This window comes from Poeciliopsis prolifica, unplaced genomic scaffold (assembly GCF_027474105.1).
Source record: "Poeciliopsis prolifica strain line A6 unplaced genomic scaffold, Auburn_PproV2 SCAFFOLD040, whole genome shotgun sequence".
Lineage (NCBI taxonomy): Eukaryota > Metazoa > Chordata > Actinopteri > Cyprinodontiformes > Poeciliidae > Poeciliopsis > Poeciliopsis prolifica.
In genome coordinates this window covers 4,452,142-4,474,280 of record NW_026562415.1, presented here as the reverse complement: position 1 = coordinate 4,474,280, position 22,139 = coordinate 4,452,142, and the positions used below count along the sequence as shown (strand labels likewise).

At 37.4% G+C, this 22,139-nt stretch overlaps 2 protein-coding genes across 5 annotated transcripts in view; one reads left to right on the top strand and one right to left on the bottom strand.

Annotated features, from left to right (window-relative positions):
• Nucleotides 1–21,773, top strand: part of pphln1 (periphilin 1) — a 63,652-nt gene extending 41,879 nt beyond the window's left edge. For 2 of the 4 annotated variants that reach the window (XM_055054612.1, XM_055054613.1), the window contains exons 2-11: nt 4,471–4,515; nt 5,554–5,618; nt 5,754–5,966; nt 6,180–6,241; nt 6,859–6,975; nt 7,289–7,467; nt 8,040–8,123; nt 9,607–9,662; nt 14,319–14,456; nt 20,035–21,773. In XM_055054612.1, coding sequence (XP_054910587.1) covers nt 4,515; nt 5,554–5,618; nt 5,754–5,966; nt 6,180–6,241; nt 6,859–6,975; nt 7,289–7,467; nt 8,040–8,123; nt 9,607–9,662; nt 14,319–14,456; nt 20,035–20,301 — 1,182 coding nt within the window. In that variant the 5' untranslated portion in view covers nt 4,471–4,514 and the 3' untranslated portion in view covers nt 20,302–21,773. Of the gene's footprint in view, nt 1–3,866; nt 3,926–4,470; nt 4,516–5,553; nt 5,619–5,753; nt 5,967–6,179; nt 6,242–6,858; nt 6,976–7,288; nt 7,468–8,039; nt 8,124–9,606; nt 9,663–14,318; nt 14,457–20,034 lie in introns of those variants that run through there. The other 2 variants (XM_055054611.1, XM_055054614.1) reach the window with 2 other exon arrangements.
• Nucleotides 937–3,853, bottom strand: zcrb1 (zinc finger CCHC-type and RNA binding motif 1). The gene is made up of 8 exons (XM_055054615.1): nt 3,737–3,853; nt 3,536–3,629; nt 3,385–3,413; nt 2,441–2,552; nt 2,241–2,348; nt 2,056–2,165; nt 1,904–1,979; nt 937–1,191 (listed from the first exon to the last, which is right to left on the bottom strand). The coding sequence occupies exons 2-8, from the start codon at nt 3,617–3,619 to the stop codon at nt 1,048–1,050; spliced, it is 663 nt and encodes a 220-aa protein (XP_054910590.1). The 5' UTR covers nt 3,620–3,629; nt 3,737–3,853; the 3' UTR covers nt 937–1,047.
• Nucleotides 21,774–22,139: the final 366 nt, after the last annotated feature.

Genomic DNA, 22,139 nt, shown 5'->3' with positions numbered 1-22,139 from the left:
TTGGTTTTACTGCAACAATAAAGCGTGCTATGGAGGAGATTGGGTTGATTTCCAACTTAAAATGCGGGATTTTCTTTCATCTGGAAACACAGAACAGCTAAACAGTTCAGTCACTTTTCTCTTTAGATCAGATGAGATGCGTCAGATATTGTCTCTGGTTCAATGCTGAAAACAAGAAATGGAACCATTACAACTTGTCCTTGGCACATCGGTGTGTGGAGTTGAACCACCGATTCCAGCAGCAGAAATCTCCTGAACCGGCCATGCTTCATAGTCCCTTCAAGTATACAGTGATTACTGGCTTCCACTAAACTTTCCAATAAATGGCAAAATGGATGGACTCAGGACTCTGCTAACTCAGTGCTTTATAACACTGAGTTTGCAGACGTAGTGGGTAATTCTTAAAGAAGTGAGACATGTCTCCATCCTATCTTATTGTCTTTATGTAATAGTTAAATCTTCTAAGAAAGTGATTTGTTTTATTTTCTATGTGTGTAATTCATGACAAGTAACAAAACATTGATGTCACTCTGCATCTGTGATCCATATTCAATAAATTAGAATATGAGTTGTTGGATTAAAAATGCCTTTTGACAACAACCTTTAAGGTTTTGCTTTTCATTATTGGGGTGATGTAATGATATTCTAATCTTAAATATGTTTTTATTAGATGTCCTCATAATTAACAGAAATAAATAATTGAAAACTGACAACGGCCCGTTCAACTTTCTTCTGAATTAAATTCTTTACTTTGTTCCTGTTTCAGGTTCTAAAACAACTGAACTAATTTGCCAACTGAAAAGCATTTAATTTTTTTTTTCTTCACAGTCGGTTTTGCCAAAGTGTTAGGAAATATATCTTTCTTCTATTCCCCATATGAATTAAACTTTTAATTAGCACCGGCCTTCAGCAATAAATATGTACAGTACACACACACACACATCAGAAAGCTAATTTTATTAAGAAAATATCTGAAGAATATAAAACATGACTTCACCAGAAAACAATTTGATAAATATATATGTATGCGGTGTAAAAGTCTGTGCATTAGTCGCTCAGTTCCTCCTCATCACTGAAGTATGCACTCTTTTTAATCCTTGGTTTCTTAGAGTCTGAGGATGTCGAGGCATGGGCATTGTCCTCTTCCGCTTGCCTTTTCTTTTTCTTCTCCTCTTCCTCCATGTGGGCTTGCTGGAGAGACACCCCAGAAAGACAGTTTGTTAGCTGATATAAACTCTACCATATTAGACATGCTGGAAAACAAAATGTGTCAAAGAGACAAGTCATTAGACTGTACATGAAAGAGGGAGAACAGATATTTTTTTCTTTTATTTGTTCTGATTGCAATTTTTCAGAGGGTCACTTTGGCCATTTGAACAAATTGGCTCATGAAAAGTTGAAGAACTTTATTTTCATCAATAGTTTTGTAATTCTTGCACTATAAATGCTGGTATGCTTAAATGGTTGATTGGTGACTTTGAGGCAATGTGACATGATTTTTGGCATTTAAAGTTTTTGCTGTCCCTAAATATAGTTTCCTTCTGAGATTGACCAGTTCTTGGCACCGTCCATTATTCCAACTTTTCGAACAAAAGTATCCATCCTGTTTTCCTGTACGAACGGTACTTTGAGGGTGAGACACAGTGTTCATTTTTCTGCACCAATTGCTTTGTATGTAGGCAAGATAGTTAAATTTTGGTCTGATCTGACAAGAAAACCTTGTTCCATATGTTTGCCACATAGGTTGTGGTAATCTGCAAATGGAACTTCTTAAAACTTTCTGGATATTTTTCTCTTTTTTATGGCAAGATTTTAACAGAAGCGAATCTAGCAAGAGATGTTTCTTATATACATGCTAAATATAAATACTGTAGGTCACACATATGGCAATGCAGAGAATTACCTGAAAAGCTATGGCTTGGCTCAAGCTATCCAGGGCAGGGTCTTCTCCTTCCTCTTCACTTTCTTCATCTTCCTCACTAAAAGAAATATATATGTATATATATCAAGTTATACAAAAATACGGTCTGTTATTCACTATAATACAATTCCTACATATGCTGAGGTTGTTGCAGCCTTTTCTTCTTCTTCTTTTCTTTCTTTTTTGGTGGCTCCCTCTCTCCAAGAAGGTTTTTAGGACATGCATAGCTCAGATGTCCCGTTTCCTGTAATGCATAGATTGAATTTACAACGTGCATCCCTACAAGTCTGCCTTTCCCAAAGTCGGGGTGTTCACTCACCCCACATTCATAACATCTGGTCTTGTCTGTGTAGTTCCGTCTCCTTATAAACTCTGTTGCTCGCCCGTTGTCTATAGCTATACTGGCTTTAACTGTTCTGCCAAACAACTGGGTGGATAAAGAAATTTCTTCTAACTTAGATTAAAGAAACACTGACAGAAATCTGTAGTTTATGCAAGCAGTCATTCAGTATTGCTTACCTGTTTGTTGTTCACTGCTCTTGCACAATTGTGAGCTGCTTCTCTGTCCAAGAAGAGGACAAACGCCACTCCTTTACTCTGTCGGGTGAATTTATCCTTCACTATTGTAACCCTGGAATAAACAGCACAGAAATTGTGAGCAGATCAAATGTTTTCTAATGCAACAAGCCAGACTTTTATAAAATAAAATAAAAATCAATCCAACTTGAATTCAAGAATGAGAGTAATATTACATAGAAATGTTTTTGTTTCTCTTTTGCTACAATTATGTAAGTTGTGATGTATTCAAGGCTAAACACTAACTTAATTTTTTTTCTAAAAGCGTCCAAGTGTAAATGCATCTGGTGACATCAAATAAGTAACAAAGGAGGTCAGGGAAGCCTGTATTAATCAAAATAACATTAAAGTTACTGAAAAAACCCCAACAAAAATAAAAAACCTAAACAAAACAAAAAATACACATGGACATTTTTTTGTAGTACTTCAGGACTGCTGCTTTGTTCATTACTCCCACCAAAATTGACCACATGAATAAATTAATAATTATCCCCATTAATAATGGATGCAGAACAGCTTATGTACACAAGTACAAAAAATAAATATCTAACCACTTGGCAGTCAAAAAAGTAGAGATGAACAGACCAGGCTTTCATAGCCAACCCAATTTTCTGGTTTCTTTGAGGTGCCTTGTGTTGCTAGGCGTTTGGCTCAAAACCTATGGTACTACCAAGTGCAAGCAAAACACAATTATTATTAATTTGGTTTTTCTTCAGGATAGCTTTTTTAAAAACTTTGCATTTGGTAAATTTCTGCAGGGCAAATCTACATCTAAGTGCCCTATATTTAATAATAATAATAATTATTATTGTTTTTTTAATTAACATAACATTTCAATTCATGTGAGGAATGGTTATAAAACAAGATACAAAAATGACAATACTTACTTCACGACTTTTCCATACTTGGTGAATAACTGCAAAGACCCAAATATGTATGTTGGTGTGCAAAAACTGACATATTAATTGACTAAGATATGTCGATATTAACTGTACTAAGACTCTTTGCATAGAATGATTTTCAAAAAAGCCATATTACCTTGTGCAGGTCGCTGTTTGTCAGAGAGAATGGTAGATTTGATACATAAACTGTGCTTTTGCTTGGAGCTAATCCACCACTCATAGTGGACAGGCTATTGATTCAAAACAATAATAAAAAAGAGCAAGATCACTTATCAATTTCAATTCAGTGTTGTAATGTTGCTTTGGTTTACGCAAGTGAGTTCAATACAGGACTTACCTATGTGGATTCCACTAATAAACCGCAGTTTGGTGATGTCAAAACAAGAAAAAGATTGTGTTTCAAAATAACGAAGCTAACAGAAACGAGACGCTGCCTGCTCGTCGCAGCTTGATGACGCATTCATTCTGATAACTACGTCTCGTGTAGCAACTCTGAAAGGCTAGGCTAGCTCAACGATAGTAAGAGGTGAGATTGTTTTGATATTTTCCGCTCAGAGAAATTGCTTTTTTAACTTTCTTTTTAAAATACGGTTGGCTGTGCACGACCAGAAGTGCTATACAGGTTTGTTGTGGGTAATTTATGCGCTAGTGAGTGAAAGCTAACCTGCACTTACGTTAAACAAAACGTGAGACTGTTTGCTGCACAGACGGGTTAGCCCAGTTAGCTCGTCTTTCTTTTTTATTCTGCATTGAGTTGGTGTATTTAATAGATTAAAACCAACGGTGTTGTGATAATAAGTGGCTGTCCCAGCTAACAGGGTAGAGGCGAGGTGTTCATTATGATATTCTAGGACAACAAGCCCAAACCAATACGGTCAAGTTAAACAGAAACTAGTTGTTTTGGTGGTAAAATAACATTTTAGAAGCTTCACGTTGAGCTATCTTGCATTCCAGCTTTATGTTGTGTTGTAAATCTTTCTATCAACGTATGTTTTCAGATAAAAAAAATTGTGCAAGCTTTCTTCAGAAATGTTACCTGTTCTATTTATGCAATTGGAAATCTCTCCACAGATTGATTTGAAGGTCGCATTTCCCGAAAAGCATTTAACCTGAAAAGTAAGTAACCAACCAAGCCTTTATAGTAGAGGCGCCATTTAAGGGACAAGTAAACACAACAAGGGTTGCATTTCACAATCCCAACCACAATACTACTACAAACATGTGCACATGTAAATTCTACTCTATGTATTGTGGAGCAGGCTAGGGAATCTGGCAACAGTACAACTACAAGTGGTGGTGGTGTAATAAATGTCTGTATTTTGTCACATCATTCAGAAAGTACAACTCATAAGTTATATGGATTGAATACACATGGAGAGAATTGTGTCAAGTGTTTATTTTTGTACTTTTGATGATTATGGCAAACTAATAGTGAAAAATCAATGCTATGTTAGATGATTAGAATATTGTGGAGAAGTTCAATTAATCAAGTTTATTTGCAGATTATTTTCAGCAGCAATGCGGTTCAAGGTGCTTTGCATGCAAAAAACGCAAAGTGTTGAGGAAAACACCATGCAGTCAACAATTGAACAAGCATTGCATTTTGATGAGTCCCATCACCAAAATAATACATGTCAAATATGTTGCTCAGTTTTTTGTTTATTATGGTTCAAAAGCAACTTTAAGCAGGTGGGATTTTGGGCTCGATTTAAAGCAACTTCAGTTCTTTTGCAGTTTTCTGGAAGTTTGTTCCAGATTTGTGGTGCTTACAATCTGAATGTTGCTTCTCCATGATTGTTTTTGGTTCTGGAGACGCAGAGCAGTCCAGAAACAGAAGATCCTGGTGGTCTGGAAGATGGTGCTGAGCCTTTCAGTGATTTTTAAAGTAACACAAGTGTTTTAATGTCTATTTAAAAAAAAGCATTTGTCGACTCTATATTAGAAACGCATGCCATATCCTCCACCACTGATGCAGTAAATTATCCGTTTTTGTTGATCTTAAGTAATGTCTTAATTTCAGGAGCTGCTAATTTATTTTTATTATTATTTTCATTATCTCTAAGCCATCATCATTAAAATTACAAGAATTAAATGCCTGACATATGTCACTCAGTTTCCTTTCTGCAATGTTTTTATATGATTGTCTCTTCACAGTGACGTACAGAAGAGACAGAAGTATACGGGAGGTGTATGAAGACCGCTTTATGCAAGAAAGACCAGTAAGTGTGTAGAGATTATCTATTGTTTTGCCCTTGTCATTCGGAGCACAAGCTGCAAGCTTTGTTTATTCCTACAAAACCATTTTTTAGACAATTATTTTTCCAAGAATTCTTACTTTCCATGCTTTTGCTTAGGGTCCATATCCAAGGGCAGCCGGAGCCGTCGAGAGGAGAGGCCCGTTTGGCAGACCAGAGGATGAGTACGGTCGAGGCGGGTATGAATATGAAGGAGGTCCCCGTTTTTACCCGAATGGAGGCGGCCCTCGAGGTTTCCATGACGAGCAGAGGGGCTACCAAGTGGAAGGCCACCACTTTCCTGAGCGCAGAGCGATCCCACCAGCACGAAGGGTAAAAATAAAACGATCCCTTTGTCCATTCTTTTTTGCTTTGCTATATCAATGTTTCCTTTGATGAAATGTTGCATTATTGAGTTTGGCGTTGTTTATGTGCAGTCGTTCTACCTTTTAAGTGTTGATGAAAATTAAATTGCATACAAAGAATACCTTAATCTACTGCATTTCGTTTTTTAATTATTTGTGTTTTTCAAAAAAATTTTTGTAGGAAGACTTTCCCTACAGAGTACCGAGAGAAGACCCTCATGCGGGACGATCCTTGGAGTTTGGGTAATTATTTCTCTTTCTTTTTTTTTCTTTTTTTTGCTAAAGTCTGAGATTGCTTGCCAGGATTTTATGCACAATACTCTTTCTTAGAGTATTAGAGACTAATTAATGTCTCTAATATTGTGAATCAATACTCTAAGGCAGAGTATTGATGCACAATACTCTTTTTTTAGAGTATTGTGCATCATGACATGGTGAACACATTTTGTAAATTTCCATCGGAAAACCTCATTCTTGCACCACAGTGGTGAGTTAGTCGTAAATACCAAAGCTTTAATATTTCATTGATCACCCATTGTTACACATTGGCTTAGATGATGGTCATATAATTTAGGAAACTTTAGTTTGGAGTTGGAGAATCTAAAATTTCTTTAATTGTTCTCCTTTTATTCAAGATCAAATTGATAAGGGCAACAGGAACAGGAGGGAACCCCAAACATTCCTTTCAGCCTCCAGCACAACAGCTTCTATTACTGTTTTAATGAAAAAAGATATTTATACTTTGTAATAACAGAGAAGATAAAAAAAAAAATACAAGTGAATGAACTGGCAATGCAGAAAAACTGTTTGCATTGTTCCTCGAACGCCATGCAGTTGTAATTTATTTTTTCTCCTCTCAGTGCTCGCGTACCTCCACCTCCCAATGTGAGAAGCCAGGGTGTTTATCCAGCTGCCAGATCGCTCCCAGAAAGCGGGGAAGACACATTAGTGCAAGCCATCCGTAACCTGGACAGAGGGTATGAAAAGGACTTGCTGATCACCGACCTGGGAATCCCTTTCTTAGCACTGTCTCAAGCTAATATTAGAAAGTCATTAGAGGCTGAAGATACAACATATTGGATAGATAATTCAATATTTTCATCCAAAATGAAGTTCAGTACATCATAGTGAACGCTAGATGGTGACTTTGCTCTGCTTTTTAGAATAACTGGAACCCTGAATAGAAATTGTGGCAAATTACTGGATCTAACCTCAAATGAGAATAATTTTCTGCTGGAAATGTTGGAATATGACAAATATAAGACTAATTAATGTCTCTCATCTTTCCAGGGAGGAAAGGGATCCTTACAGGAGGAAGGCAGCCCTGTTTCCACCCCTAAGAGAACGCTCCCCAGTCCGCCGCGAGGTGGCCCGCTCCCCTCACAGTCGCTCTGGCTCCAGCGTGAGCAGCAGAGGCTACTCGCCAGACAGGGCAAAGAACCTGCCTTTTTCCACGCAGCAAGGCAAGAGTATGTACAAAACATGCATTATTATTTTTTTATATATATATATATATATTTTAAAACTTTCTGAAATCAGGGTTATAAATAGCTTGAGGAACCATTTACAATTCTATTTCAGATATTAATAAATCTTGAATGTTTTAATATTTTACAACAGTTTGTTGGGTTTTTTGGGATGATCCAAAACTACTGTGAAAAGAAAATTCAACATTGTTTTCAGATTTTATTTCAGTTTCTTTGTAAAAGTATTGAAACTGAGATTTCCTTTCTACTTCCCAGTAATTCATTACTTTGCTTTGATATTTTGTTCTGTGGACCTCAAGCTACTAATTATTTAGTTATTGGACCAAGTCCTTCAAAAAGTCCATTCAACATAAGCATGTCAAGCATTTTCATGAGAGATCGAATTACATTTTCCAAAAGATTGAATACATGTAGGCATCGTTCAACAGAAAAAAAAAACAAACCCAAAAACAAATGTTTTGTCAAAAAATGTACATCCATTGTTTTCCATATCTTTGTTTGCCTTACCTCATTCTGTGTCTTCGACTGACAATCTGGCTGATTGGCTTTTCCAGATTTGGACGGTCCAGAGAGTCACACAGGTGTTTCTGAGCACCTCTGGGGGGCGCTCTTTCCTCAGAGCGGACATGACATTTTGGGTCTGTACACCAACTCACGTGAGCGAGCTTGGACCTGGGTGATGTTCTTTTTTTGCATTATTATAGTGCACAAAACATGACGAGGATTGCAGCAAAGTTAAACGGATTGAGACATTCTGGACTTGGGATATTTACTGTAAACATTTCAAGTTAAGACGCCAGCCCAGAAACTTCAGCTGTTTTTCACTTTAGTATATTTTTCACCCAGGTCTTAAGCAAGTTATCTCATGAGTTTTAAACATACAATAACCTAGTGGGGGGTAATCATTAATTAGAATAAGGAAGTCACCTCATCTTGTTGTTGTGAGGTACATTAGCACATTTCATTGTTCCCTCTCATTCACTGTCGTTACAATAGTTTTAATTTATAGTAGAATTCAATTTTTTTATATATTTGTTTTGTCAAAATTCACTGACAGATGTAATTAAAAACACATGAAAGTGCTAAAGTATCTCTTCAAGTGCTGCATGATTTATTTATTTATTGTTGCCTTCAAACCTTTAACTTTCCAATTTGCTCTGAGAGCTGGTGCTATCCTGTGCTTTTCATCTCACTTTGAGCTTTTGTCCTGTAGAATAAGTATTTGATTAGTATAGGTGCTTTCTTTACATTTCAGAACAGTAATGGTGTGTTTTGGTAATGATTCAACTGGCAGTGGGTGCATGATAAAATGGCCTTAAGACCGAGAAACGTGACTAAACCTTTCATTAAAGGGACCGGGTCATAGTTTTGAGTTTAGTTCAAATTCTTCTGACCAATACACTGTCCATCACATGTTTCTTAACCGCCACAAAAAAAAGGGCAAAAGCTCTGAAAGAATACAATTATTCTCGCAAAAGCAATTGTTGGAAAGAAAGCATAACTAAAACAAAACACACATTTCTTTTCATCCCACTATACTTCTCTAATCAGTCGTACCAATTCTAGGAAGTAAAAGATGCGGTTTCCAGGACAAATGAATGGAAAATGAAACGGTTAAGTCTGAGTAACTTGAGTTGACAGAAACGTGTCCTGCAGGAAACCCCTCTCCTCATTGCTGTCGTCCCGTCTGTCAGGGATCGTAAAGATGCCACCAGCTAATGCTCGGGGGAAGTAGTAGGAAGAAACTGTAGAGTGCCTGATGGATATTCATGAAGCCTGTGTTTTCACTGGCGTATTTTTATGTTTCTTTCCTGGGCACCAAGGGTTTACTTTAGTTTTTTTAATTGACCCAGAAAACCTAAACAATTTAAATGCGGGAAAAGAAAGAAAAACTATGTTAAAGACCACAATTAACGCGTTGCTGTGTTTTAGCTATGAAAGCTAAGCGCCTCTTTCTTGTTCTCCAGTTTCATCATCGAATCCCAGCTTCTCATCACTTTTTTTCAACCGCTTTCCTGAGTCTCCTTTTTGTGGTGGATAATGTTTCATGTTTGCTGCTGTTTTAAAGCTTGATGTATCAGTCCTTTGTTCTCTTTCTTCTTTGTTTTCCTCAAATTACAGACAAAATTCCTGGCTTGTCACGAGAAGGCTCCCCACAGAGTGCGACATCAAACAAGGTGAGCAACAAAGGAACGGTTGCTTAAATTTAAAGATATTCTGAGGGAAGTGGAGCATAAGGACCCTTTGTTTTTAACAAACAAACAACTTGGGTTTAAATTTTCTTATGCAAAACAACTTTATTAATCGGTTACCATGCTCTCTGCCTTCGACGCCGTCCAGCAGGGTGCATCTGGAACTTCTTAAATCCCATCCTCGCTGTGAGCGTTCAGTCCCACCGAAGCATGCTAATGGCTTTTAAAGCAGCGTTCAGCTGCAGCATAAAAAGCCATCAGGCCCGCACTCTGTTTATCTGTGGTATAAGCAGACTTCAGTCAGATGGACTGATAACGGTAAAGGAAAGTGGCTCAAATGTTGACCAAGTTTTAAAAAACTACTTTTAGTGTAACTCTCCTGCCCAAATTGTAAATAGTAGTTTGTTTTGCTCATGTCATCCATCTTCAGCTGCACAGAAAAGGGTAAATAAGATCAGATGTGATTGTGATTAGGGAGCTGTGTGTGTGTCTGTGTGTGCCTGTGTGTGCAGCAGAGGCCACCCAGAAGCAAAGGGTTAAGTCAGTAGCCCGAGTCATAACTTTATCACATGATCTTGACCGCAAAGACAGCGGAGTCCCAACAGAGCTCATTAAGATGTGTTTATGCTGATTACACTGAACAATCGTTTCCTTATTCTGATCAAGAGTCTGTTGGACGTTTAATTTTTTTTGAGACGTTGACGTGCCACACAAGTCTCGCAAACAACGTTTGGACTTGAATTTGAGAGGCTTCTGTATTTCACGCCTCATTCAGATTCGGAGCAAAAAAATTAAATGTTCTGAAAGAATTGTGTAATCCTGTAAGTTATATATGTTTTTGAGTGTTGGAATTGAACGATTTTTGCTACTCCAATATTGATTCGGTCTTCTGTTATTTTGTAGGTGTACTTGACTTTTATTTTTAAACAAATTCGAAGGGAATTAAAATACTTGGGGATTGTAGACAGAATTTATGCCATAAATAATAAAGTGAGAAAAATCCGTGGATGGATAACAATATGTGCAAAAGCACTCAAACTATTCCATTTATTGTTTGTATCCCACCGTGATCTTCTCCTTGTAGCTTTTGTAGTGGAAATTTTAGCAAAACACTTTTTTAAAAATACTATTCTAAAATGAAATGCAATTATTCAGAGAGGAAAACTTTTGTGTAATTGTGCTTCATCTCAAAAACAAGCAAATTTTTTCAGCATTTCCAACTACTTTGACTATAACAGAGTATTGTTAATGGGTTATGAAGTAGATGGCTCAAATATCTGCATCACTAGATTAACAGAAAGACAAGTTTTTCTAATCTCAGTTAAACAATATTCCAGGTACAGTAGAAGAAAAAATAATTTTATAGGTAAAAAAAAACATCTGCAATGGGGACTCATACTGGTTGGCATTTAGTCATTTAGTCTCTTTTTGACATTCCGAAAACGTTATCCCAGACTGCTTTTGTAGCGCCGACCTCATTTCCCTAAAGTGAAGCTGAGAGCAGTTGACTTGCAGCATTTTACAAGTCTGTGGTGAGTTTACTTTAATCAAAAACCCAATGAAACGGCTAAATTATGGTCACAATGGTGTTGTGGTTTCACTGAACCAGTTCAGAAGAGGTCTGGTCTACCACAGCCACAATCAAAAGCTGCTTTTTTATGTTGGGGACAAAGAGAGAGAGTTTTAAAAACTGAGAGGACGGTGTGCATTTTGCAAGAATGTATTTAGTTGGAAGTATAAAAAAAAAAAGAAACACACACAAACACAAACAGCGGGGTAACGAACGAGTTGTTGCAAGATACAGACATGCCTCTGTCTGACGCATGTCCCGTTCAATCAATGCTGTGATAAGTTTGTTACTCTCCCACCTCTCCACACACACACAAACACGTGGTTCTGCTGGGTTTGATCTGTGCTGCGGTGCATTGTTGATCCATTCCTGGGGCACATGCCCATAAAGTTGGCAGAGATGAAAGCCTTTTGCTGTGCACATTCAGTAAAGCTTGTTCTAATAGACTGGGTCACTGCCTGCTGTGGCCATTCTACACACACACACGCACACACACGCACACAGACATAGGCAGGCTTTCTGGAGCCATCTCTGACTGAAGAGACCAAAGAGGGTAACTATAGAGCAGCTCCACCTCTGGCTGTGAGCCAAGGTGGTCTATGGGTGGAGAGCTGGATTTGGAACAAAGGAAAGGTCACCAGGAGGTTCATCTCTGCACAAAAATCCTCTTTGTTGCCACGTCATATTTGACCACGTAAAATAACAAGATACGTGGATTTTTGCATCTTGCAGAAGTATTCTTAACCTTTGAACTTTTTTTAATTATTATTTTACAATCACAAATGAACTTCAGTACTATTTTTTGGGGTAGGCCAATGGAAATCTGTGCAGACATGTGAAGGTGAATGAAAAGGATGAATTGTTTTTCACAGTTTCAGAAATAAAGAACTGAACTGCCATGAGCGCTTCTATTTAATTACCCTGAATCAGTTATTTGTATAACCACCTTTTCTGCAATTAAAGCTGCAAGTCTTACAGGGTAACTCAGTCCGTTCTGCCCATTTTTGAAAACTCTGTTCATTCTTTGTTGTAAGATGTCTCTAGCCGAGTCCGACCGGATAGAGAGAGTCTGAACCCGTGTTCAGAGCTTTCCACAGATTCCATCACGTTTCATGGTGGGGAAGCTGTGTTCAGGGTGAAGGTTTGAGCTCTAATATGATCAGTGCAGCTATTTTCCACAGCAAACTCTAAACAGGATTTCTTACCGCTTATTTTTCCAACAAAGGTTTCTCTGGACGTTTAGTTTGTTCCATTGCCAAATTCTCCCGCTTTTTCTCCTGACCTCTTTGCTGCTTCTCTGATTTATGCTCCCCTTGTCTGGTTTAGGTGGGCGGCCTCGTCTTGGTGGGTTTAGAGTTGTGCCATATTCTGTTCATTTTTGGGAGATGGATTGATTCTATGTGACATGTTCAAAGCCGAGGGTATTGTTTCATAACCGAACCCTGCGTTGAACTTCACCGCAGCGGTATCCCTGATTTGTCTGCTGTGTTTCTTCTTCTTCTTGACAATGTTTGTTCACTAACGTCTTCTGAAAAGCCTCTGAGAGCTTCACAGAATGTCTCTTATTTCTACTGAGATTAAATTAACAGGACTTAGAAAAGCAGTGCTGAATAGTTTGCGTGGGATTTTATTTCAGGGTATTTGAGGAAAGGGGTCTGAAAACGAAATGCCGCTGTTTTTTAAAGGTTCACCTGTTTGTTTTCACTTCACAACTACTTCATGTTGATCTTTCACAGAAAACTCCTATAAAAATGAAGAAAGTTTGTGGTTAAAATTGGGGAAAAGTTTGTTTCTATATTTACGAGGTATCATAAGCTTTATCTGTTTCATTTTCGATATATAAAGCAATAGCTTCTGCATTGTAGCAATTATTCCTACAATATCACCTTATTGTAAAGCACTACTTTCTCAGTCAGTACTAGTGCTTGGAGTCTCATGTTTAGAAAATCCCTGGCAATGGCAGCAATACATCTCCGATGAATGCAGACTGTTAGAACATTGGAAACATAAATCCTTATTTAATTTTAGACCATGCAGGCATTTATGTTTGTCTAAGCTAAAAATATCTTGGAATGAAAATGTCTTTTTGTTCTTACGTGTTTTTTTGTCACGTATACTCTAAAAAGGACCACATTCACGTTGTTCCCTATATGTGGAAAAAATAAGCTTTGACTTGAGAGCAAACCCAGTTGAGCTTTTTTTCCAGCCACTTAAAATAAGGCTCGGTTATGGTTGCTTTCATTATTAACTCGAGCAAAGGAGGCCAAAGCCTGACAAATGTGATCTTTCATATGTGCACAAGCGTGTACGTAGGTCTTCTCCCTGGAGCTACGCTCAGCACTGAATAGGAAGGAATAATTGGATGATTCCTTATGAGTTGTGCTTTTCATTTTTAGACCGCAGCCGGACTTGATGCTCCGTCGCTTGTAATGTCTTTACTTGAACTTCTAGGAATGAAAGATGACTTGTTTCGTTGCCCGTTTCCCCTGGATGAATGAGTGAACTTTAGTCCTGGTTGGGCAGTTCTGCTCCTTGGCTGTCAAACTCTCGTAGAATCAGGAAATGAGCAGAAATGCGTCCCAATTTATGCACAATTTCCAGTATGCTCATTAGAAAGCTTGATTTTTGTTGTGATGCTTCCCAGTTTCTGAAGTTCCTGTCCAAAACTTGACAAGTCAGTAAATAGAAACCGCTCGAGTATTATTAGATTAACTTTGATACACAATGAAAACATCAACAGGAATCCTAATGTTCCCTTTTGCTTTTCTTTGTAGTTGTAGTTCAAAGTTGAGCTTACTCATTTGTCATAAGTGACTCTGACTTTTCATGTTGGAAAAACTGCTGTAAAGCCAAAGCCTTTTCCGCTATGCTTCATCAACTTCGGCTTCCTATAAAAGAAGTAACAGTAGGTCAGGTCGTGGTGATCCACTGATGCTGGGCTTCAGGTTACTGACCCACCACACTCCAAGTCTTCCTTTGCTTCAAAGTCTTGTTTTTAAATCTGCTTTTCTGTTTCTTAGCATCCTTTAAAGCCAGGATTCACATAAAGCTCTCTTCTCCTCTCCCTACAGGAGGAAAGTAATCCTCCAGAGGCAGAAAAGGAGGAACCAATCGTGGCTTCGGTCACTGAAGACGGCAAAAAGTCTACAGAGAACCTAGAAGAGAGGCGAACCATGGCCATCGCAGCCAAAGCCAAGGAGATAGAAAAGGTACTTGTAGTGCAATGATTCTACTTATAACTAGTGATCTGCCATTTTTAAATATCACATTTTAATTTATTGTGCTGCACTTGAAAGGTGCTGAGATGGAAGCATTTACATTGCACCGATAAGGCTAATAACAATCTTTCCAGGACGTTTTTAGAGCTGATCTCAAATTTTTTTGATCTGATTTGCAAATGAAAATACTACTACTTAGGATAAACTAAATAAAAAAAAATAACACTGCTAATGAAGCCCATGTATTCTGCTAATACTGTGTAGAAACTCAAGATTACACTTTGAGATTTTGTGATTTGGTTTTGCTGCAAACGCTGCTATAATGTTCTGAAGCTCAGAATTTTTTTTTTTCTATTTTGCTTTTGCTCCTTATAAAAGTGTCAAGTTGTGTTGTAGCTCTTGGAACAGTTCTGATATGCTTGCAACTGAACAAAGTTTGGGTCTAGCTGTTCATGCACAATAAACGCAAAGTTTAACAGAGCTTGCAGCACCCCAGGCTAAAGGTTCCAGACGTGCTCACTTGTCTGATGAAGGCCGTTCCCGGACCAGTGAACGCTACCGTTGGTTTACTTGAAACCATTAAATCCTGAGCTAACTCTGCCCTGGAGGACACATTTCACTCTCTCACGTCGAGCTGCACCAGTGAGCCTGCAGCTTTGTCGCAGTGTTGTTGCTGACGCCGGGGCTTCCCTCCTGCTTTACAGCCCAACTGTTTAGGCCTTGTGGTCTCGTTCTAACTCACGTGACGGGCCACTTTAATCGCCTCCTCTCACTGGTAAGCAACATAATCTCACATTGGAAGATTTTTCGGGGAGAAAAATGAACCCAAAGCATAGAGTTAATTAACACGTTTCAATGTGTCATTATGCTATCTTCGTTAAATGTTTCTATACTGATACATGTGGCTGACTCTGTAGGTCAGATTTTTCATTTTAATGCAAGATTTTGTTTCAGAATGTGTCCTGCTTTATGTTATCAGAGCTCTTTGTCAAATATCAACAAATTAGAAAGGGGGAGCCTGGGGAGGGAATTAAATATTTACTTAGTCTTTTTTTGTTTTTTTTACTTCTGCAACTCCAGCTTTCTGTTCTGTCGTTGCTCTCTGAAGCTTTTATAATTTCCAGATTTTGAAGGTTGTTTGTCATTTAGTTTTCCATAAGAGAACAGACTGTTTGGACATAATCCTGCCAGACAAAAGTAATTTAATCAACATTTCTCATAAGGTACACATCTCTACTGCGTTCTTCCTTTTCCTCGTAGTTGGTGAATTAATTTTTGAACAGTTGGCAACTCAGTTCAGTAACTAAAACCTAAGAGCTGCTTTCACACCGACTTTCCACCAGCAGCTATAAAATGTCTGAGAGCACTCGTCAGGTTTGCTGGCCATAATTTGCCATCATCCCTTTAACATTCAGGTAAAGGGACTTTGTTTATTTTACGCTGTAATAACACAATTACCCTCACTTTTGCAGTGAGTCAAAGCAGTATTCCTCCTCACATGACAACTGTGGGCCAGTTGTCATGTGAGGCCACATGTTTGGTTTTCTGCTCTCCGTTTTGATTTAGTGCCCTCACAGACACAAACGCACAGAATCAAGCAGCTCCTAAAAACACTCGGCAACCTTCTGACTTTGAAACCTTAACGGGCCACCTCGATCTTGAAGCTAGCTTGATCTGAAACCCGGCCGTAGTGGTTGGCGTGAGTGACGAGGCATGCAGGCTATAAAAGGGGTTAGTTTTACTCCTGACTGCCCAGGCTGTGGAACAAAGGCAGTTTTATGTCGTTGGGTTAGGAGTATAAATAGATTTGGCCGCAGAAGAACTGCTGAGCGCTTTGTCTGTTTTTGTTAAAAAGATTGCAGAGCTGGATGGGGATGGTTGTCCTGTTTTTCAGTCTGTCTTAATCTACATTCTTTGGCGAAGGGGAGATACAAACACACAACCTAAAACGTTTATGCCCGCCTTCAAAATACCATGCTTGTTGTCATATAAACATAAAACGGCTCCAATAATTTTTAAGTGTGCACATGTATAAATACTTTGGTTTATAGCTCTTCTGATAGCATGTCTTCTTGAGTTCAGACTCTTACATTGTTACGAATCCGAATAGCTTATTACTGTTAGGATTTTACTGATGGTTGCGGAAAGGTTTCCGATGATCAGCAGAATCATAAAGACTTATTGAACTGGCATTCTAAGCATCTGATTATTCTCTGCAAAGCTGCCAAAACAATGACAGATGAGTTTATGCCTTTTTATAGTGTTAATAAAGAAGTGAGGTAAATATGAGAACCTTATGTATGTATAAAGTACATAAAGCGAATGTTACTAATTGTAATAGTTATACTTTTGCTAATGTTAAACTGATATCTCTTGTAAATTTAGATACAGTCATGGTGTCATTTTTTTCATACTGCGCATTTACATACTGCAATAGAAAACCTTACTTGGTAGATTTTGGATTGTATTGAAATTAATTCTAGTCATGAAGATTTTTTTTGCAACTTTTTAAAAATACATTTTAAAAATGTTTTTTTCTTTTTAATTCTAATTTTACCAAACCTTTCATATTAAATCTGGATACATTTTTCCAATAATTTTGTCTGATTTTTGGGTGACTTGAGGAGCGTAAATACACAAGGACTCTTAAGAAAGAAGCTCTTATTCTGTCAAGAACTACTTCTTTTTTATTCCTGATTGGATAACCGGATGGATTTTAGGAAGTGGGACTCATTTTCAGCACATTGTTTTGTAGGAACGGCTTCTTCCTGTATTCATAGAAGCCGCTGTCCGCACACTTGATTGAACACATCCTGAGAGAATAGTATGAATAGTTAGCTGCTGAGTAAGACCAGCAGACGTTGTGTGAATAACATCCCAACTCATGTTATACATACACAAGGTGTGTATGGAACACACCCAGTTTAAAGGACAGGATGTCACCATCTGGTTTGGAAACTGTATCCTGATGACCAGTGTACGTTTCCTCTGAAGTGATTGATGTGACTGTTTCTTCCTATTGTTAAAGTAAATCATTTAAAAACCAACTCCAATTTTTGTCCCCTCCCTCTGCAAGTATTTGCAGAAGGTTTTGACTTATTGGGTCCAGGTCATATTAAGCAAAGAGCTTAATACTAACCTGAAACACTTAGTTACTTAGTATTTATTACTTAGTTACTGTTCTCTGGTCATTTTGATCAGGAAAGGGTGAAAGAGAAATCCACAGTACATGTAAACTAATCCAACCAGTGTCTTACACAGTCTAAGAGAAATCTTTAAATTCTAGACTTGATTATTCCACTAAGTGAAGTTATTATGCAAATAACCTCTGGTAAATAACAGGTTGTCTATCTGACATTCAAATTACTACTTTTGTTCTATATTTGCTGCAACAAAATGTGTTTAAATGAAACTCATTGATTTATTTACTTCTTTTTCACTCTTGAGTTGCACACACAACCTCTACTGTACACAAGAATGGAATTTTGAAATGTAAATAGTGAAAATTCATTTTTACCCTAATCTGTCTATCTGGGGAAGAGAAACAAAATTTTATTTCTTTTACGCCCATGATTTCTTTTAACAAACATATGCATGTGAAGGCTTTTTAACACACCTTTATTATTATTATTATTTTGAGGATTATCACTTTTGATGTATTAATGGGTTATAAATATTGACCGATGAGCCTTCAGGTTTTGTCCAACTCTTGCTAACGTTCCATTCATCATAGAATATATTAGATACTTGCTTCTGTTTTCCGATTGTGGGTTACTTTTTAAAGCCTATCCTAATGTTACAAATAGATAAAACCCTGTTTGACAGCAGCAGTTCTCCGTTCTGGAACTTTCTTCTCTTGCGAGCGCGCGTTGTGTTCTAGGAACGACGTGAAAATCTATAAATATGTTGGTGAGTCAGTGCGCCCCGCGGTGCAGACGCCGCTGTTGGTGAATGACTGAAACTCTGTCTTGCCTGGCCTAATTTACAACACACAGCCTGATGGGCACATACTTGTATTTATGCATTTTTACATGAGTTGTGTTTGTGAATCAGCCCTCTAGCTCATTTACTTGTGTAACCTCATCAGTGTCTGTGAATTAATTTTGTTCTGACTCAAGAAAAAGAAAACTCGGGGATAGATGAGGCTGACTAGCTAATTAAATGTCATGTTGTGAAATGGTGTCAGTTTTTTGGCCCATAAATGCAATTTTTTAACCTGGATAACCTGTTGGCACACGCAAATGCTTATATCTTGGAAAATTGCAACGTATATTCATACATGTCGATTCTGTATTTTTCACATTTTGTCAGTTATAACCAATGTTTCTTCTGGAATGTGTTTCAATCAGATTGGATGGAGTGTATTTTAGATATGCCTTCTTTGTTTTATGTTTTTTTTTGTTTGTTTGTTTGTTTGGTTTTTTTGCCCATCTTTCTGCTGATTCTTATTTTCTGTGCAGTTTTAAACTGTATAGCTTTTGCTACTTTCCAGGTGTGGATCTGTTGGGTAAGGATGTGTTTGCCCTCAAGACGACTTTAAATTCAGACCCATGGTTCTTGAATCTGCTCTAAAATTCCAACAAAGAACACTAACAAAACCTACTATTTAAAAAAAAATAAATAAAAATAAATGAAGTTCAAAACTATTTTTAAAATATTGGATTTCAGTCTAGAATAGCCCATTCTTCAATTGACAAGTTCAGACGTTTTCTAAATAAATTTGGATACAAAAATCTGGAAACTGAGTGTGCATAAGTATTGATTTAGTCTGGTCTTTGACTGGACCAAATCTGAATCTGTAATTCAGATCAATAAAAAGATACATTCTTTTTATCTATCTGAATAATTCCATCGTTGCTCTGGCTGTGTCTTGACCAATCCAGCTGGGTGTTAAATCTCAGCCGCAGTCTAAAGTCTTCTGCAGCATCTAAAAGCCTTTTGCTTTCGGGATTGTCCTCCATTTTACCATCAACTTGGGACAGCCTCCTGCTACAGAAAGACATCGTATTTCGCTCTGGGGTAATATCCTTTTTAATAAAACCTTCACACAGCTGCTAAATTTATACTGAGATTAAACTGCACACAGACCGTTTGCTACATCCCACTAAAATAGTTTGCGGTTGCACTTTGTTCAAATGTGAAAAGTCGTAAACAGTCTAATGCTTTTCCAATGCAACGTTTTTGTTTTACCACTCCAACACGTGTAGAAATGATAGTCACTTCACTGTGGAGAATTTTGAAGCACAGAAATGTCCTTTGCTCATTTAACGCCAGACGAAACCTCTAAACACCAATTAAATGTTTTTTTAAAAATTATTATTACTATTGTTTCTCAGCTTGTTTCAAGTGGGCTCATTAAATACAAGAGAAGAATAAGTCTTTTATGTTCTGACACTGCTTTGTAAGCTCAAGTGTAGTGCTGTGAAGTGTTTGCATCCAGACTGGTAGAGAAGGATGGAGGCGGTTCCTCACCCCCAAATTAGAGGCTTAATAATCTATAAATAATATGTGAAAACTTCAGTTTTTTATTATAGCAAAAAGAAAGTAATCACACTTCCCTGTCCTTCAGATCTACAGGCAGGATTGCGAGACGTTTGGAATGGTGGTCAAAATGTTGGTGGCAAAGGATCCCAGCTTGGAGAAGCAGCTGCAAGTCCCGCTCAGAGAGAACCTCGGGGAGATACGCGAGCGCTGCCTGGAGGACCTCAAGCACTTCATCAAAGAGCTGGATGAGGACGTCCGGTTTCCAGAACCATCCGTCTCTGACTCTGTCACTCCTGCCATGACCCAGAAACTCTTAAAAACCAGCGTGAACCACAGCTCGTCTTCTTTCTGATGTGCTTCGTCTACATCCATTCCGATTAATGTGAGACTGAGGATTTTTATTTTATTACTTTTTTTTTTTATTATTAACAGCTCAGATTTAGGATTGCTGGACTTGAACATACTGCAGGTCACAGCAACCTGAGGAACTCGTCGCAGGAGCGAACAGTGTTATTTTTGAATGGACCATTTTTACCTTCAGGTTTTCTATGAAAAAATGTAAAAACATTAAGATTGTTTTTTTTTTTGTTGTTGTTTAAATATTTAAAAACTACAAGTCTCCATGACTCTTATGATGTTTAATATGGCTTTCAGTTTTGAAGCATGAAAGTTTTGTTTTCTGATATGTAACTTGAATAAATATGTATCACTCGGTGCTGCAATAGACAGAAATCAAGTCGTCGTAAAAGTTTGTACTGTTAAAATATTTGAAATTGCCTTTCTCAATCTGACATTTCTTAAAAACCAAAATGCACAAAATTTTACCATTTTTAGATATTCCCAAAATATTAAGAGTCAAATCCATCCTTATGTCTTGCAAAGATATAATGTTCTTTCCCATTATTGAAAAGTGGCTGAAAAGGAAAAAGGCCTTTAAGATTCATACTTCAGGAAAACCAGAAGTTATACATTACTAAATCAAAAGTGTATAGATAGGCCGACTTCAAGTAATTGGGCTAAAGAAGTTACATTGTAAAAATCCTCATGCAGTTATGAATATTATCACACATTTACCAGAATGACTGCATGTTTTTTGGGGGAGGGTTTTTTCCCATTTTAAGGACTTTCTAAGCAAATTATGTCCCATATGTTTGCAGAATAGAAAGTCAGGGATGTCTCTGCCATTTTGAAGTGACGAGGAGAAGTTGCCCGTTTATTTTTGTTTATTTTTATATTTTCTTTGTCTTGTTTGTAACTCAGCGACACAAGAATTCATGGATCACTCGTAAAGATTTTTTATTTTTTTTTGACAAACCTGATCAGCTTAAAAAAACCATAGAAATTAAAGACGGTACTTCAGTTGTATTTAAAAGGAGAGGTATTTAACTTTTATTGAAACGACTTTTGTTAAAGAAATTATCATTCACCGTCACTTGGTGGTTTTTATAATTCCTCACCCAACAGTTTCAGTTTTGACAGCTTAAAAAAGGCTGCAAGTGTAGATGTGGCTAATGTTAGCAAGCCTCTATGTTTTTGTCACCATGTCTTGACTTATAAGAAACAAGGACTGCTTGGCTTTGAACTCTTATCGGTTTCCCCTTTTGAAGAGCAAGAGAAGTATGTCTTTTTGTCATGTATCCATGCCCCTAGACAACGAGCAGTTTGAGATTTTTTTTTCTTGTCTTTTCCATTTTTTGTTTGGCAGTGTTTCAAAATGGAAAAGAATCTTTAAAAAAAGATGACTCGAAAGTTGTTGCTGGAGAAGTTTCTAGAATAAACAATTTTTTTGTTACCAAGTTACTAACTTGGAAACACTCCATTGAAGTGAAGTTATTGGTTATGTTTTTGCAAAAGTTACTTTAAAACCGGAAATAACTTGGCTGTCCTTCAACTTAGAAAGATCAATAGTACGTTTTTGTATAGAAAAAAAAAACATTTGCGCAATTTTCGTGGGATCAAGTGCAAATATTAGGGAAAAATGGCAACCCGGTAAAACCTGGTCAGTTTTTTGTTTTTTACTTTTTCTGTCTATAGACATATTTGAGTAGCTTTTTGTATTGTAGCCATTTGCTGGCTTTTGAATGTCAAGACTACCTAGCTTGCATTGCTTTCATATTTTCTTGTTTTCCCTTCTTGTTTCAGTATTTATGAAGTTTGTCGACTTGACATCAAAATTAGAAAAAAAAAACA